At 47.2% G+C, this 18,375-nt stretch overlaps 1 protein-coding gene across 1 annotated transcript in view; it reads left to right on the forward strand.

Moving 5' to 3' along the window:
- Nucleotides 1-510: 510 nt before the first annotated feature.
- Nucleotides 511-18,375, forward strand: part of LOC311118601 (netrin receptor UNC5A-like) — a gene marked incomplete at both ends in the record, with an annotated part of 66,137 nt that continues 48,272 nt past the window's right edge. The window contains 4 exons of the mRNA XM_084193391.1: nt 511-564; nt 712-855; nt 8,121-8,224; nt 15,338-15,518. Of these exons, the coding sequence (XP_084049517.1) occupies nt 511-564; nt 712-855; nt 8,121-8,224; nt 15,338-15,518 (483 nt within the window). The remainder of the gene's footprint in view (nt 565-711; nt 856-8,120; nt 8,225-15,337; nt 15,519-18,375) is intronic.

Raw genomic sequence — 18,375 nt, forward strand, 5'->3', positions numbered from 1 at the left:
GTCTGTGTCTCCTGACTCTATCCTGTATCCTACCTATGGTCTGTGTCCTACTGTCTCCTGACTCTATCCTGTATCCTTCCTATGGTCTGTGTCCTACTGTCTCCTGACTCTATCCTGTATCCTACCTATGGTCTGTGTCCTACTGTCTCCTGACTTTAACCTGTATCCTACCTATGGTCAGTCTCCTGACTCTATCCTGTATTCTACCTATGGTCTGTGTCTCCTGACTCTATCCTGTATCCTACCTATGGTCTGTGTCCTACTGTCTCCTGACTCTATCCTGTATCCTACCTATGGTCTGTGTCCTACTGTCTCCTGACTCTATCCTGTATCCTACCTATGGTCTGTGTCCTACTGTCTCCTGACTCTATCCTGTATCCTACCCATGTTATGTGTCCTGACAGTGGACTGTGTGGCTTAACGACTGAATCTGAACTCCTTCTCAATCCTGAACTAGACCTATGCCTCTAGTGTTTGTCCTGACAGTGGTCTCTATGGTCTGTGTTGCAGGTGTGACTGGTCTATGTATCCTACCTCTAGACAGTCCTAACTGTGGTCTCTATGGTCTGTGTTGCAGGTGTGACTGGTCTATGTATCCTACCTCTAGACAGTCCTAACTGTAGTCTCTATGGTCTGTGTTGCAGGTCTGCCTGGTCTATGTATCCTACCTCTAGACAGTCCTAACTGTGGTCTCTATGGTCTGTGTTGCAGGTCTGCCCATCATGCAGGTGCAGATCGACATCTCCAGACAGCAGGTTGAGAAGATCTTTGGTCTGGACGACTACTGGTGCCAGTGTGTCGCCTGGAGCACTACGGGAACCCAGAAGAGCCAAAAGGCATATGTCAGGATCGCCTGTAAGTATTACTCAGAAATAAAGCATATGTCAGGATCGCCTGTAAGTATTACTCAGAAATAAAGCATACGTCAGGATCGCCTGTAAGTATTACTCTGAAATAAAGCATATGTCAGGATCGCTTTAAAGTTTTACTCTGAAATAAAGCATACTGTCAGGATCGGTTTAAAGTTTTACTCTGAAATAAAGCATACTGTATGTCAGGATCGTCTGTAAGTACAGACACAGATATAATATCATAATAATAATAAGTTACCTAGAAGAGCCATAAGGCATCGCATGTGAGTACAGACACAGATAATCACTGTCATAAGATATTGGGTATGTAAGGACAGATTTGAAAAGTCAGAGTCAATATAATAATACTTTTAGCAAAAATGTTTATCTTTAATTTACAATCTGTAGAAACTATGAGAATAGAAAGGTTCAGAACTTTTGAAAAACATCACAGTTGAAAAATATATGGCAAATAGAAATCCAATATAGATGGTGTTAAGAGATAGATGGGAGGTGTTGAATGGACTTGAAGGATGGGACTAATAACATCTAACAACAACCAATAACAACAAGATAACTAATAATGTAAGCATACTCTGTCCATATTAAGTATATAGGTTATAGGTTGAGAGCTTTTGTGAAAGAGCACAGTTAGAAAGATATGGCATATAGAAGCAAACCGGATGGACATCATGAAAATGATCGGAGGGGTTGAGGGTTGGGGAAGTTCAGGAGTAAAAACAAATAAAATAGAATTATTGTAAAATTGACTGTTTCCATAAAATGTATATAGTATGTATAAGCTGGAAGTAGAGGCCTAAGCGTTGTTGTTCACTAGTTTACTCCAATTAGGGAAGGGGTGGTGGGGTTGGAAAGTAATAAAGGAAAATATATAACTCGTCAGTCTATTCTTGTTCTGAGAAATGAAGGCTATGCCATGCGAGAAATTGCCAAGAAACTGAAGATCTCGTACAACACTGTGTTGAACAGCGCAAACTGGCTCTAACCAGAATAGAAAGAGGAGTGGGAGGCCCCGGTGCACAATTGAGCAAGAGGACAAATACATTAGTGTCTAGCTTGAGAAACAGACCAGACGCCTCACAGTTCCTCAACTGGCAGCTCAGTCTCAACGTCAACAGTGAAGAGGCAACTCCGGGATGCTGACCTTCTAGGCAGAGTTGCAAAGAAAAAGCCATATCTCAGACTGCCCAATAAAAAGAAAATATTCAGATGGGCAAAAGAACACAGACACTGGACAGAGGAAGCTTGGAAAAAAAGTGTTATGGACAGACAAATCGAAGTTTGAGGTTTTCAGATCACAAAGAAAAACATTTGTGAGACGCAGACCAAATGAAAAGATGCTGGAGGAGTGCTTGATACCATCTGTCAAGCATGGTGCAGGCAATGTGATGGTCTGGGGGTGCTTTGGTGGTGGTAAAGTGGGAGATTTTAACAGGGTAAAAGGGATCTTGAAGAAGGAAGGCTATCACTCCAAAAATCTCTGAAGCTGGAGACACTTATCTCCCTCACTAACTTTAAGCATCAGTTGTCAGAGCAGCTTACCGATCACTGCACCTGTACACAGCCATTCTGAAATTAGCCCACCCAACTACCTCATCCCCATATTGTTATTTATTTTGCTCATTTGCACCCCAGTATCTCTATTTGCACATAATCTCTTGCACATCTAGCATTCCAGTGTTAATACTATTGTAATTATTTTGCACTATAGCCTATTTATTGCCTTACCTCCATAACTTGCTACATTTGCACACACTGTATATATATATATTTTCTGTTGTATTTTTGACTTTATGTTTTGTTTTACCCCATATGTAACTCTGTGTTGTTGTTTTTATCGCACTGCTTTGCTTTATCTTGGCCAGGTCGCAGTTGTAAATGAGAACTTGTTCTCAATTGGCTTACCTGGTTAAATAAAGGTGAAATTTAAAAACATTAAAATGTAAATAAAAGGCAAAGTCTTCTCATGCTTTGTTGACTTCAAAAAAGCTTTTGACTCAATTTGGCATGAGGGTCTGCTATACAAATTGATGGAAAGTGGGGTTGGGGGAAAAACATACAACATTATAAAATCCACGTACACAAACAAACAGTCTGTGGTTAAAATTGTCAAAAAAAACACACACATTTATTTCCACAGGGCCATGGGGTGAGACAGGGATGCAGTTTAAGCCCCACCCTCTTCAACATAAATTATATTTCAACGAATTGGTGAGGGCACTAGAACAGTCTGCAGCACCCGGCCTCAACCTACTAGAATCTGAAGTCAAATGTCTACTGTTTGCTGATGATCTGGTGCTTCTGTCCCCAACCAAGGAGGGCCTACAGCAGCACCTAGATATTCTGCACATATTCTCTCAGATCTGGGCCCTGACAGTAAATATCAGTAAGAAAAAAATAATGGTGTTCCAAAAAAGGTCCAGTTGCCAGGACCACAAATACAAATTCCATCTAGACACTGTTGCCCTAAAGCACACAAAAACCTATACATACCTCAGCCTAAACATCAGCGCCACAGGTAACTTCCACAAAGCTGTGAACGATCTGAGAGACAAGGCAACATAAACATAAAATTCGAGATACCAATTAGGATCTGGCTAAAAATACTTGAATTAGTTATAGAACCCATTGCCCTTTATGGTTGTGAGGTCTGGGGTCCGCAAACACCAAATTGAGACTCTGCATGCAGAATTCTGCAAAAGTATTTCCTGTGTACAACGTAAAACACAAAATAATGCATGCAGAGCAGAATTAGGCCGATACCCGCTAATTATCAAAATCCAGAAAAGAGCTGTTAAATTCTACAACCACCTAAAAGGAAGCGATTCCCAAACCTTCCATAATAAATCCATCACCTACAGAGAGATGAACCTGGAGAAGAGTCCCCTAAGCAAGCTGGTCCTGGGGCTCTGTTCACAAACACAAACAGACCCCACAGAGCCCCAGGACAACAACACAATTAGACCCAACCAAATCATGAGAAAACAAAAAGAGAATTACTTGACACATTGGAAAGAATTAACAAAAAAACTGTGCAAACTAGAATGCTATTTGTCCCTTAACAGAGAGTACACAGTGGCAGAATGCCTGACCACCGTGACTGACCCAAAATTAAGGAAAGCAGACTCAGTGAGTATAGCCTTGCTATTGAGAAAGGTCGCCGTAGGCAGACCTGGCTCTCAAGAGAAGACAGGCTATGTGCACACTGCCTACAAAATGAGGTGGAAACTGAGCTGCACTTCCTAACCTCCTGCCAAATGTATGACCATATGAGAAACACATATTTCCCTCAGATTACAGAGATCCACAAATAATTTGAAAACAAACCCAATTTTGATAAACTCCCTTATCTACTGGGTGAAAAACCACAGTGTGCCATCACAGCTGCAAGATTTGTGACCTGTTGCCACAAGAAAAGGGCAACCAGTGAAGAACAAACACCATTGTAAATACAACCCATATTTATGTTTATTTATTTTCCCTTTTGTACTTTAACTATTTGCACATCGTTACAACACTGTATATATACATAATATGACATTTGAAATGTCTTTATTCTTTTGGAACTAATATTTACTGTTATTTTTTTATTTTTTCATTTCACTTTTGTTTGTTATCTATTTCACTTGCTTTGGAATAAAGCCCTTACATTGAATTGAAATATCAAGTAGAGAGAGAGACATCCACCATACCCCGCCACGGCCTCAAAAACAGTTTACGTCTGGGTTTTTTATTGTTTCCCCCTCTATTAATTAACACATAAATATGCATTATTCCATACAGAACATAACAGAGAGGAAAATAACAGAAAATAACAGAGAGGGACAGAACAGAACAGAGAGGAACAGAGAGGGACATAACAGACCAGAGAGGAACAGAGAGGGACATAACAGAACAGAGAGGAACAGAGAGGGACAGAACAGAACAGAGAGGGACATAACAGAACAGAGAGGAACAGAGAGGGACATAACAGAACAGAGAGGAACAGAGAGGGACATAACACGTCTGTAAGTCTTAATGTTTCTCTAACCATGATCAGTCTGGACAGGAGACAGGTCTGTAGGTCTTAATGTTTCTCTAACCATGATCAGTCTGGACAGGAGACAGGTCTGTAGGTCTTAATGTTTCTCTAACCATGATCAGTCTGGACAGGAGACAGGTCTGTAGGTCTTAATGTTTCTCTAACCATGATCAGTCTGGACAGGAGACAGGGTAAGCAGCTGCTTTAAGGAATACATCAGCGTGACAGCTGTACCCTCATGGGAGAGACATCATGGGCAGCTTAGCGCTCAGAGAGCGACAGGAGGGGCAGACGTAACCTCACAGAGAGAGAGACAGGAGGGGAACAGACTAACCCTCACAGAGAGAGAGACAGGAGGGGAACAGACTAACCCTCACAGAGTGAGAGACAGGAGGGGAACAGACTAACCCTCACAGAGAGAGAGAGACAGGAGGGGAACAGACTAACCCTCACAGAGAGAGAGACAGGAGGGGAACAGAATAACCCTCACAGAGAGAGAGACAGGAGGGGAACAGACTAACCCTCACAGAGAGAGAGACAGGAGGGGAACAGACTAACCCTCACAGAGAGAGAGAGACAGGAGGGGAACAGACTAACCCTCACAGAGAGAGACAGGAGGGGAACAGACTAACCCTCACAGAGAGAGACAGGAGGGGAACAGACTAACCCTCACAGAGAGAGAGACAGGAGGGGAACAGACTAACCCTCACAGAGAGAGACAGGAGGGGAACAGACTAACCCTCACAGAGAGAGAGACAGGAGGGGAACAGACTAACCCTCACAGAGAGAGAGACAGGAGGGAAACAGACTAACCCTCACAGAGAGAGAGACAGGAGGGGAACAGACTAACCCTCACAGAGAGAGAGACAGGAGGGGAACAGACTAACCCTCACAGAGAGAGAGACAGGAGGGGAACAGACTAACCCTCACAGAGAGAGAGACAGGAGGGGAACAGACTAACCCTCACGTAGTGAGAGACAGGAGGGGAACAGACTAACCCTCAAAGAGAGAGAGACAGGAGGGGAACAGACTAACCCTCACAGAGAGAGAGAGACAGGAGGGGAACAGACTAACCCTCACAGAGAGAGAGACAGGAGGGGAACAGACTAACCCTCACAGAGAGAGAGACAGGAGGGGAACAGACTAACCCTCACAGAGAGAGAGACAGGAGGGGAACAGACTAACCCTCACAGAGAGAGAGACAGGAGGGGAACAGACTAACCCTCACAGAGAGAGAGACAGGAGGGGAACAGACTAACCCTCACAGAGAGAGACAGGAGGGGAACAGACTAACCCTCACAGAGAGAGAGACAGGAGGGGAACAGACTAACCCTCACAGAGAGAGAGACAGAGAGAGAGACAGGAGGGGCAGCAGACTAACCCTCACAGAGAGAGAGACAGGAGGGGAAAAGACTAACCCTCACAGAGAGAGAGACAGGAGGGGAACAGACTAACCCTCACAGAGAGAGAGACAGGAGGGGAACAGACTAACCCTCACATAGTGAGAGACAGGAGGGGAACAGACTAACCCTCACAGAGAGAGACAGGAGGGGAACAGACTAACCCTCACAGAGAGAGAGACAGGAGGGGAACAGACTAACCCTCACAGAGAGAGAGACAGGAGGGGAACAGACTAACCCTCACAGAGAGAGAGACAGGAGGGGAACAGACTAACCCTCACGTAGTGAGAGACAGGAGGGGAACAGACTAACCCTCACAGAGAGAGAGACAGGAGGGGAACAGACTAACCCTCACAGAGAGAGAGACAGGAGGGGAACAGACTAACCCTCACAGAGAGAGAGACAGGAGGGGAACAGACTAACCCTCACAGAGAGAGAGACAGGAGGGGCAGCAGACTAACCCTCACAGAGAGAGAGACAGGAGGGGAACAGACTAACCCTCACAGAGAGAGAGAGACAGGAGGGGAACAGACTAACCCTCACAGAGAGAGAGACAGAGAGAGAGACAGGAGGGGCAGCAGACTAACCCTCACAGAGAGAGAGACAGGAGGGGAAAAGACTAACCCTCACAGAGAGAGAGACAGGAGGGGAACAGACTAACCCTCACAGAGAGAGAGACAGGAGGGGAACAGACTAACCCTCACATAGTGAGAGACAGGAGGGGAACAGACTAACCCTCACAGAGAGAGACAGGAGGGGAACAGACTAACCCTCACAGAGAGAGAGACAGGAGGGGAACAGACTAACCCTCACAGAGAGAGAGACAGGAGGGGAACAGACTAACCCTCACAGAGAGAGAGACAGGAGGGGAACAGACTAACCCTCACGTAGTGAGAGACAGGAGGGGAACAGACTAACCCTCACAGAGAGAGAGACAGGAGGGGAACAGACTAACCCTCACAGAGAGAGAGACAGGAGGGGAACAGACTAACCCTCACAGAGAGAGAGACAGGAGGGGAACAGACTAACCCTCACAGAGAGAGAGACAGGAGGGGCAGCAGACTAACCCTCACAGAGAGAGAGACAGGAGGGGAACAGACTAACCCTCACAGAGAGAGAGAGACAGGAGGGGAACAGACTAACCCTCACAGAGAGAGAGACAGGAGGGGCAGCAGACTAACCCTCACAGAGAGAGAGACAGGAGGGGAACAGACTAACTCTCACAGAGAGAGAGACTGGAGGGGAACAGACTAACCCTCACAGAGAGAGAGACAGGAGGGGAACAGACTAACCCTCACAGAGAGAGAGACAGGAGGGGAAGCAGACATACCCTCACAGAGAAAGAGAGAGACAGAGACAGAGACAGAGACAGAGACAGAGAGAGAGAGAGAGAGAGAGAGAGAGAGAGAGAGACAGAGACAGAGACAGAGAGAGAGATACATCTCACTAGAAGCCACTGTGCAGTATCTGCTATCTCCAGAGTAGGAAAACATGTTTGTGATTTAAAGAAGAGAAAGAAAAATAAATGGATTATTTAACCATCCTTTGTCCCACCCCCTCTGAGACACACATCCACATCACTCAGAGGTAAGATCACAGCAGCAGGGCCAGACACAGAGCAACGCCCCTTCTATGACTGACAGCAGCCTTATGCAGCTTTTTCATGTTTCTCATGTTTTTTTTGTTGTTGTTGTTTTTATGTTTTACATGTTCCAGCTCACTTATAGAAGAGGTATTCTGACCTCAATGGGACTTTCTGGATATATAACGCTTAAATAAAACAGTTTGTTCATGTTGTGATGATTTTCATGTTTTCTCACCTTTCAGACCTGAGGAAGAACTTTGAGGAGGAGCCAATGGGGAAGGAAGTAGCGTTGAACCAGGAAGTGTTGTTACGATGTCATCCTCCAGAGGGTGTACCACCAGCTGAGGTTAGAGATGGGATACATGGACTGTGGTCTGATTCTCTACCTTTCTACCCAAAATGTAAACTTGCCCACTCCCCCTCATGTACTTCAATCATAAAGCTACACAGAGAAATGCACAAGCAGACCTTAGATCAGTGTCTATGGGCCGGCTTCAACTTCCTCTTCAAGGAGTGGTAGAGGTCCCTGCCTTCCAATAAGCTTCATCCTCCTCTTCAAGGAGTGGTAGAGAGGTCCCTGCCTTCCAATAAGCTTCATTCTCCTCTCCAAGGAGTGGTAGAGAGGTCCCTGCCTTCCAATAAGCTTCATCCTCCTCTCCAAGGAGTGGTAGAGAGGTCCCTGCCTTCCAATAAGCTTAGTCCTTCTCTTCAAGGAGTGGTAGAGGTCCCTGCCTTCCAATAAGCTTCATCTTCCTCTTCAAGGAGTGGTAGAGGTCCCTGCCTTCCAATAAGCTTCATCCTCCTCTTCAAGGAGTGGTATAGAGGTCCCTGCCTTCCAATAAGCTTCATCCTCCTCTCCAAGGAGTGGTAGAGAGGTCCCTGCCTTCCAATAAGCTTCATCTTCCTCTTCAAGGAGTGGTAGAGGTCCCTGCCTTCCAATAAGCTTCATCCTCCTCTTCAAGGAGTGGTATAGAGGTCCCTGCCTTCCAATAAGCTTCATCCTCCTCTCCAAGGAGTGGTAGAGAGGTCCCTGCCTTCCAATAAGCTTCAACTTCCTCTTCAAGGAGTGGTAGAGGTCCCTGCCTTCCAATAAGCTTCATCCTCCTCTTCAAGGAGTGGTAGAGGTCCCTGCCTTCCAATAAGCTTCATCCTCCTCTTCAAGGAGTGGTAGAGGTCCCTGCCTTCCAATAAGCTTCATCTTCCTCTTCAAGGAGTGGTAGAGGTCCCTGCCTTCCAATAAGCTTCATCCTCCTCTTCAAGGAGTGGTATAGAGGTCCCTGCCTTCCAATAAGCTTCATCTTCCTCTTCAAGGAGTGGTAGAGAGGTCCCTGCCTTCCAATAAGCTTCATCTTCCTCTTCAAGGAGTGGTAGAGAGGTCCCTGCCTTCCAATAAGCTTCATCTTCCTCTTCAAGGAGTGGTAGAGAGGTCCCTGCCTTCCAATAAGCTTCATCTTCCTCTTCAAGGAGTGGTAGAGAGGTCCCTGCCTTCCAATAAGCTTCATCTTCCTCTTCAAGGAGTGGTAGAGAGGTCCCTGCCTTCCAATAAGCTTCATCCTCCTCTTCAAGGAGTGGTAGAGAGGTCCCTGCCTTCCAATAAGCTTAATCTTCCTCTTCAAGGAGTGGTAGAGAGGCCCCTGCCTTCCAAAAAGCTTAATCTTCCTCTTCAAGGAGTGGTAGAGAGGTCCCTGCCTTCCAATAAGCTTCATCCTCCTCTTCAAGGAGTGGTAGAGAGGTCCCTGCCTTCCAATAAGCTTAATCCTCCTCTTCAAGGAGTGGTAGAGAGGTCCCTGCCTTCCAATAAGCTTCATCCTCCTCTTCAAGGAGTGGTAGAGAGGCCACTGCCTTCCAATAAGATTAATCTTCCTCTTCAAGGAGTGGTAGAGGCCCCTGCCTTCCAATAAGCTTAGTCCTTCTCTTCAAGGAGTGGTAGAGAGGTCCCTGCCTTCCAATAAGCTTCATCCTCCTCTTCAAGGAGTGGTAGAGGTCCCTGCCTTCCAATAAGCTTCATCCTCCTCTTCAAGGAGTGGTAGAGAGGTCCCTGCCTTCCAATAAGCTTCATCCTCCTCTTCAAGGAGTGGTAGAGAGGCCACTGCCTTCCAATAAGATTAATCTTCCTCTTCAAGGAGTGGTAGAGGCCCCTGCCTTCCAATAAGCTTCATCTTCCTCTTCAAGGAGTGGTAGAGAGGTCCCTGCCTTCCAATAAGCTTAATCCTCCTCTTCAAGGAGGGGTAGAGAGGTCCCTGCATTCCAATAAGCTTCATCCTCCTCTTCAAGGAGTGGTAGAGAGGTCCCTGCCTTCCAATAAGCTTCATCTTCCTCTTCAAGGAGTGGTAGAGAGGTCCCTGCCTTCCAATAAGATTAATCCTCCTCTTCAAGGAGTGGTAGAGAGGTCCCTGCCTTCCAATAAGCTTCATCTTCCTCTTCAAGGAGTGGTAGAGAGGCCACTGCCTTCCAATAAGATTAATCTTCCTCTTCAAGGAGTGGTAGAGAGGCCACTGCCTTCCAATAAGATTAATCTTCCTCTTCAAGGAGTGGTAGAGGCCCCTGCCTTCCAATAAGATTAATCCTCCTCTTCAAGGAGTGGTAGAGAGGCCCCTGCCTTCCAATAAGCTTAATATTCCTCTTCAAGGAGTGGTAGAGAGGTCCCTGCCTTCCAATAAGCTTAATATTCCTCTTCAAGGAGTGGTAGAGGTCCCTGCCTTCCAATAAGCTTCATCCTCCTCTTCAAGGAGTGGTAGAGAGGTCCCTGCCTTCCAATAAGCTTCATCCTCCTCTTCAAGGAGTGGTAGAGGTCCCTGCCTTCCAATAAGCTTCATCTTCCTCTTCAAGGAGTGGTAGAGGTCCCTGCCTTCCAATAAGCTTAATATTCCTCTTCAAGGAGTGGTAGAGAGGTCCCTGCCTTCCAATAAGCTTCATCTTCCTCTTCAAGGAGTGGTAGAGAGGTCCCTGCCTTCCAATAAGCTTAATATTCCTCTTCAAGGAGTGGTAGAGAGGTCCCTGCCTTCCAATAAGCTTAATATTCCTCTTCAAGGAGTGGTAGAGGTCCCTGCCTTCCAATAAGCTTCATCCTCCTCTTCAAGGAGTGGTAGAGAGGTCCCTGCCTTCCAATAAGCTTCATCCTCCTCTTCAAGGAGTGGTAGAGGTCCCTGCCTTCCAATAAGCTTAATCTTCCTCTTCAAGGAGTGGTAGAGGTCCCTGCCTTCCAATAAGCTTAGAGGTCCCTGCCTTCCAATAAGCTTAATCTTCCTCTTCAAGGAGTGGTAGAGGTCCCTGCCTTCCAATAAGCTTAATATTCCTCTTCAAGGAGTGGTAGAGGTCCCTGCCTTCCAATAAGCTTCATCTTCCTCTTCAAGGAGTGGTAGAGAGGTCCCTGCCTTCCAATAAGCTTCATCCTCCTCTTCAAGGAGTGGTAGAGAGGTCCCTGCCTTCCAATAAGCTTCATCTTCCTCTCCAAGGAGTGGTAGAGGTCCCTGCCTTCCAATAAGCTTAGTCCTCCTCTCCAAGGAGTGGTAGAGAGGTCCCTGCCTTCCAATAAGCTTCATCTTCCTCTTCAAGGAGTGGTAGAGGTCCCTGCCTTCCAATAAGCTTCATCCTCCTCTTCAAGGAGTGGTAGAGGTCCCTGCCTTCCAATAAGCTTCATCCTCCTCTTCAAGGAGTGGTAGAGAGGTCCCTGCCTTCCAATAAGCTTCATCCTCCTCTTCAAGGAGTGGTAGAGGTCCCTGCCTTCCAATAAGCTTCATCCTCCTCTTCAAGGAGTGGTAGAGGTCCCTGCCTTCCAATAAGCTTCATCTTCCTCTTCAAGGAGTGGTAGAGGTCCCTGCCTTCCAATAAGCTTAATATTCCTCTTCAAGGAGTGGTAGAGAGGTCCCTGCCTTCCAATAAGCTTAATATTCCTCTTCAAAGAGTGGTAGAGAGGTCCCTGCCTTCCAATAAGCTTAATATTCCTCTTCAAGGAGTGGTAGAGGTCCCTGCCTTCCAATAAGCTTAATATTCCTCTTCAAGGAGTGGTAGAGAGGTCCCTGCCTTCCAATAAGCTTAATATTCCTCTTCAAGGAGTGGTAGAGAGGTCCCTGCCTTCCAATAAGCTTAATATTCCTCTTCAAGGAGTGGTAGAGGTCCCTGCCTTCCAATAAGCTTCATCTTCCTCTTCAAGGAGTGGTAGAGGTCCCTGCCTTCCAATAAGCTTAATATTCCTCTTCAAGGAGTGGTAGAGGTCCCTGCCTTCCAATAAGCTTAATATTCCTCTTCAAGGAGTGGTAGAGAGGTCCCTGCCTTCCAATAAGCTTAATATTCCTCTTCAAGGAGTGGTAGAGGTCCCTGCCTTCCAATAAGCTTCATCCTCCTCTTCAAGGAGTGGTAGAGAGGTCCCTGCCTTCCAATAAGCTTCATCCTCCTCTTCAAGGAGTGGTAGAGGTCCCTGCCTTCCAATAAGCTTCATCTTCCTCTTCAAGGAGTGGTAGAGGTCCCTGCCTTCCAATAAGCTTAATATTCCTCTTCAAGGAGTGGTAGAGGTCCCTGCCTTCCAATAAGCTTCATCTTCCTCTTCAAGGAGTGGTAGAGAGGTCCCTGCCTTCCAATAAGCTTCATCCTCCTCTTCAAGGAGTGGTAGAGAGGTCCCTGCCTTCCAATAAGCTTCATCTTCCTCTCCAAGGAGTGGTAGAGGTCCCTGCCTTCCAATAAGCTTAGTCCTCCTCTCCAAGGAGTGGTAGAGAGGTCCCTGCCTTCCAATAAGCTTCATCTTCCTCTTCAAGGAGTGGTAGAGGTCCCTGCCTTCCAATAAGCTTCATCTTCCTCTTCAAGGAGTGGTAGAGGTCCCTGCCTTCCAATAAGCTTCATCCTCCTCTTCAAGGAGTGGTAGAGGTCCCTGCCTTCCAATAAGCTTCATCCTCCTCTTCAAGGAGTGGTAGAGAGGTCCCTGCCTTCCAATAAGCTTCATCCTCCTCTTCAAGGAGTCGTAGAGGTCCCTGCCTTCCAATAAGGCTCTACACACTCACATCTGCAGGCTCTACACACTTAGCTGGCAGCTACCTCTCTTGCGCTCTCTTTTTCTCAGACTTTCTCTCCCTCTTCCTTCTCTCTCTTTCTCTCTCTGTGTCTCCATCTCCCTTTCCCCCTCTCTCCTTCTCTTTCTTTCTCCACCTTTCTCTGTGTCTCTCTCACTCTCTCTACGACGTCTGCTGCAGCCAGCTCCCCCCAGCTCGATGCTAACGCTAACTGCCCCAATAACAACAGCAATAGAAGCTACCTCTGGTTCAACCCCAACTCCCCCTCTCCTTCTTTCTCTATCACCCCCCTCCTCTACCTCCCTCCATCCCTCCATCACTCTCCACCACAGAAACTATACGATATCGCACCTGCTCTCTTGGCAGCCATCATGTTGAGTTTGTCCACCACTGGTTCCTCCCCAACTACTCAGACAGCACAGGGAATAACTACATGGAACAACTAGCTAGCTACTCTGACAGCACAGGGAATAACTACATGGAACAATTAGCTAGCTACTCTGACAGCACAGGGAATAACTACATGGAACAACTAGCTAGCTACTCTGACAGCACAGGGAATAACTACATGGAACAACTAGCTAGCTACTCTGACAGCACAGGGAATAACTACATGGAACAACTAGCTAGCTACTCTGACAGCACAGGGAATAACTACATGGAACAACTAGCTAGCTACTCTGACAGCACAGGGAATAACTACATGGAACAACTAGTTAGCTACTCTGACAGCACAGGGAATAACTACATGGAACAACTAGCTAGCTACTCTGACAGCACAGGGAATAACTACATGGAACAACTAGCTAGCTAATCTGACAGCACAGGGAATAACTAAATGGAACAACTAGCTAGCTACTCTGACAGCACAGGGAATAACTACATGGAACAACTAGCTAGCTACTCTGACAGCACAGGGCATAACTACATGGAACAACTAGCTAGCTACTCTGACAGCACAGGGAATAACTACATGGAACAACTAGCTAGCTACTCTGACAGCACAGGGAATAACTACATGGAACAACTAGCTAGCTACTCTGACAGCACAGGGAATAACTACATGGAACAACTAGCTAGCTACTCTGACAGCACAGGGAATAACTACATGCAACAGCTAGCTAGCTACTCTGACAGCACAGGGACTAATTACATGGAACAGCTAGCTAGCCACTACATTATAGGAATACATTGTATCAGCAGAATAAGTTACGATAGCTAATCACACAGCACAGACCCGTTGAAGAATAGCTAGCTATGGACAGCGTAGGGACCAGTAGCAGAATAGCTAGCTATGGACAGCGTAGGGACCAGTAGCAGAATAGCTAGCTACACTGTCTGTGGGACAGTGTAGGGACCACTGTCTGTGGGACAGCGTAGGGACCACTGTCTGTGGGACAGCGTAGGGACCACTGTCTGTGGGACAGCGTAGGGACCACTGTCTGTGGGACAGCGTAGGGACCACTGTCTGTGGGACAGCGTAGGGACCACTGTCTGTGGGACAGCGTAGGGACCAGCAGCAGAATAGACATATTGTTGTTGGATAGCACAGGGACAGTCAGAGGTTGTCTCCTAAATGGCACCCTATTCCCTAAATAGTGCACTACTATGGGCCCTGGTCAAAACGAGGGCACTATATATGGACTAGGGTGCCATTGGAGACACAGTCTGGAGCAACAGAAGAAAAAAAGAAAAAAAACAGCGTAGAACATTACGGTTGTTAGAGCCACTCCAACAGAGTTCACAACAACAACATGAGAACAGCTAGCTAGCTAGCTAGCCAGAGGACAGAACGTAACAGCTGTGCTATCCTGCCTCTGCCAGGTGTGTGTAGGAGCAGTTGAGAGCATTTGGGGAAAGCTAGCCCCTGTCCGGGAGCAGAGGGAGAAAACAAGGTTCGGGGACCATCACAGTTAGCAATAGGACCAGAGGTAGTCGGAGGAAGTCAGTGGGGACACAGCACATGGACAGAGTGTGGCAGAGAAACATCTAGAAGAATATAGTCTGACAGGTCACAGGGACTGAAGAGGAACAGGAGAGATGCTAGCTACTCTAATAGAATAGGGATGGAATGGAGCAGCAGCAGTTCTGCTAGCTACTTGGAGAAGGGAAAGGGATCATTCAGAGAAACACAATTATTAGACTGGACATAACCTTACAAACAGAGACATAGCTACATGTATCTAGAAGTCACAATGTTTATCTACCTCTGAAATGATTTACCGAATACCTTCCTCCTGTCTGTGAATGTAATAATGGTATCCCCCCCAGGGGTCCCACAGTCCTCAGGGCAGGGGATGGGGACATTCTTATCCCTCTGTATGTCCCAGGACAGGGGATGGGGACAGGGTACAGGGACAGGGACAGGGGACAGGGACAGGGGACAGGGACAGGAGGGTCCCAGGTTGTGATCATGAAAACACACACAGTTCTTTGAAGCTTCTGTTTTTTTTCAGGTGGAGTGGCAGAGGAACGAGCATGTGATCGACCCGGTAAGCGACCCCAATTTCTTGGTGACTGCGGACCGTAATCTGATCATCAAACAGGCTAGGCTGGCGGACACGGCCAACTACACCTGCGTGGCCAAGAACATTGTGGCTCGACGCAAGAGCTCCTCTGCCACCGTGCTGGTCTACGGTATGTACACACAGAGATATGTACACAAACACACACAGACAGACATACACACCAGGGCAGACCGGGTCAATGCTTTGTCCCCATAGGTAACAGAGGTTTGTCCACATACGATTGGGAACTTAAAACCATTCCAAAGTAACAAAAGTTGTGCTGAGAATTTTGATTATGTTGTGATTGAGTGGAAGGCCCCTGTGAGCTTCTCAATCACACACACACACACACACACACACACACACACACACACACACACACACACACACACCTCCACAACCCTGTTTAGTTAGCACGTTGCCAAACCTCCACAACCCTGTTTAGTTAGCACGTTGCTACACCTCCACAACCCTGTTTAGTTAGCACGTTGCTACACCTCCACAACCCTGTTTAGTTAGCACGTTGCTACACCTCCACAACCCTGTTTAGTTAGCACGTTGCTACACCTCCACAACCCTGTTTAGTTAGCACGTTGCTACACCTCCACAACCCTGTTTAGTTAGCACGTTGCCACACCTCCACAACCCTGTTTAGTTAGCACGTTGCTACACCTCCACAACCCTGTTTAGTTAGCACGTTGCCAAACCTCCACAACCCTGTTTAGTTAGCACGTTGCTACACCTCCACAACCCTGTTTAGTTAGCACGTTGCTACACCTCCACAACCCTGTTTAGTTAGCACGTTGCTACACCTCCACAACCCTGTTTAGTTAGCACGTTGCTACACCTCCACAACCCTGTTTAGTTAGCACGTTGCTACACCTCCACAACCCTGTTTAGTTAGCACGTTGCCACACCTCCACAACCCTGTTTAGTTAGCACGTTGCCACACCTCCACAACCTCCACAACAACTGTAACATAAACAACCTGGTATCTTCCAGTATCTATCCCAACCCTCCCATGTGGCCCCCAGGAGGCAGAGATGTTGATGGGAAATTGAATTTAACAGCAAACTTGGTGTTGACCTTTATTAACATTATGACACACATCAAATTCCCTCCTCACAACCCGCTGTGGGTTCCCATGGTACAGCCAGTACTAACACTGACCTGGCATCCATTACTGCTCAGATCCTCAGCCTAAAGCTGCTCTACATGCTAACAGCAGAGCCAACATGGTGGCACAGTCGCCTGGGACTGAATAATTAAACTACTTTAGACCAGAGCTCTGTGGGCCCTAGTCATTAGCACACTACTTTTGACCAGAGCTCTGTGGGCCCTAGTCATTAGCGCACTACTTTAGACCAGAGCTCTGTGGGCCCTAGTCATTAGCACACTACGTTTGACCAGAGCTCTGTGGGCCCTAGTCATTAGCGCACTACTTTAGACCAGAGCTCTGTGGGCCCTAGTCATTAGCACACTACTTTAGACCAGAGCTCTGTGGGCCCTAGTCATTAGCGCACTACTTTAGACCAGAGCTCTGTGGGCCCTAGTCATTAGCGCACTACTTTAGACCAGAGCTCTGTGGGCCCTAGTCATTAGTACACTACGTTTGACCAGAGCTCTGTGGGCCCTAGTCATTAGCGCACTACTTTAGACCAGAGCTCTGTGGGCCCTAGTCATTAGTTCACTACTTTTGACCAGAGCTCTGTGGGCCCTAGTCATTAGTGCACTACTTTTGACCAGAGCTCTGTGGGCCCTAGTCATTAGTGCACTACTTTAGACCAGAGCTCTGTGGGCCCTAGTCATTAGCGCACTACTTTAGACCAGAGCTCTGTGGGCCCTAGTCATTAGCGCACTACTTTTGACCATAGCTCTGTGGGCCCTAGTCATTAGCGCACTACTTTTGACCTGAGCTCTGTGGGCCCTAGTCATTAGCGCACTACTTTAGACCAGAGCTCTGTGGGCCCTAGTCATTAGTTCACTACTTTTGACCAGAGCTCTGTGGGCCCTAGTCATTAGTGCACTACTTTTGACCAGAGCTCTGTGGGCCCTAGTCATTAGTGCACTACTTTAGATCAGAGATCTGTGGGCCCTAGTCATTAGCGCACTACTTTAGACCAGAGCTCTGTGGGCCCTAGTCATTAGCGCACTACTTTTGACCAGAGCTCTGTGGGCCCTAGTCATTAGCGCACTACTTTTGACCTGAGCTCTGTGGGCCCTAGTCATTAGCGCACTACTTTAGACCAGAGCTCTGTGGGCCCTAGTCATTAGCGCACTACTTTAGACCAGCGCTCTGTGGGCCCTAGTCATTAGTGCACTACTTTAGACCAGAGCTCTGTGGGCCCTAGTCATTAGCGCACTACTTTAAACCAGAGCTCTGTGGGCCCTAGTCATTAGCGCACTACTTTAGACCAGAGCTCTGTGGGCCCTAGTCATTAGCGCACTACTTTTGACCTGAGCTCTGTGGGCCCTAGTCATTAGCGCACTACTTTTGACCTGAGCTCTGTGGGCCCTAGTCATTAGCACACTACTTTAGACCAGATCTCTGTGGGCCCTAGTCATTAGCGCACTACTTTAGACCAGAGCTCTGTGGGCCCTAGTCATTAATGCACTACTTTAGACCAGAGCTCTGTGGGCCCTAGTCATTAGCGCACTACTTTAGACCAGAGCTCTGTGGGCCCTAGTCATTAATGCACTACTTTAGACCAGAGCTCTGTGGGCCCTAGTCATTAGTGCACTACTTTAGACCAGAGCTCTGTGGGCCCTAGTCATTAGTGCACTACTTTAGACCAGAGCTCTGTGGGCCCTAGTCATTAGTGCACTACTTTAGACCAGAGCTCTGTGGGCCCTAGTCATTAGTGCACTACTTTAGACCAGAGCTCTGTGGGCCCTAGTCATTAGTGCACTACTTTAGACCAGAGCTCTGTGGGCCCTAGTCATTAGTGCACTACTTTAGACCAGAGCTCTGTGGGCCCTAGTCATTA

This window comes from Coregonus lavaretus (genome assembly GCF_964263955.1).
Source record: "Coregonus lavaretus genome assembly, contig: HAP1_SCAFFOLD_2051, whole genome shotgun sequence".
Taxonomy (NCBI): domain Eukaryota; kingdom Metazoa; phylum Chordata; class Actinopteri; order Salmoniformes; family Salmonidae; genus Coregonus; species Coregonus lavaretus.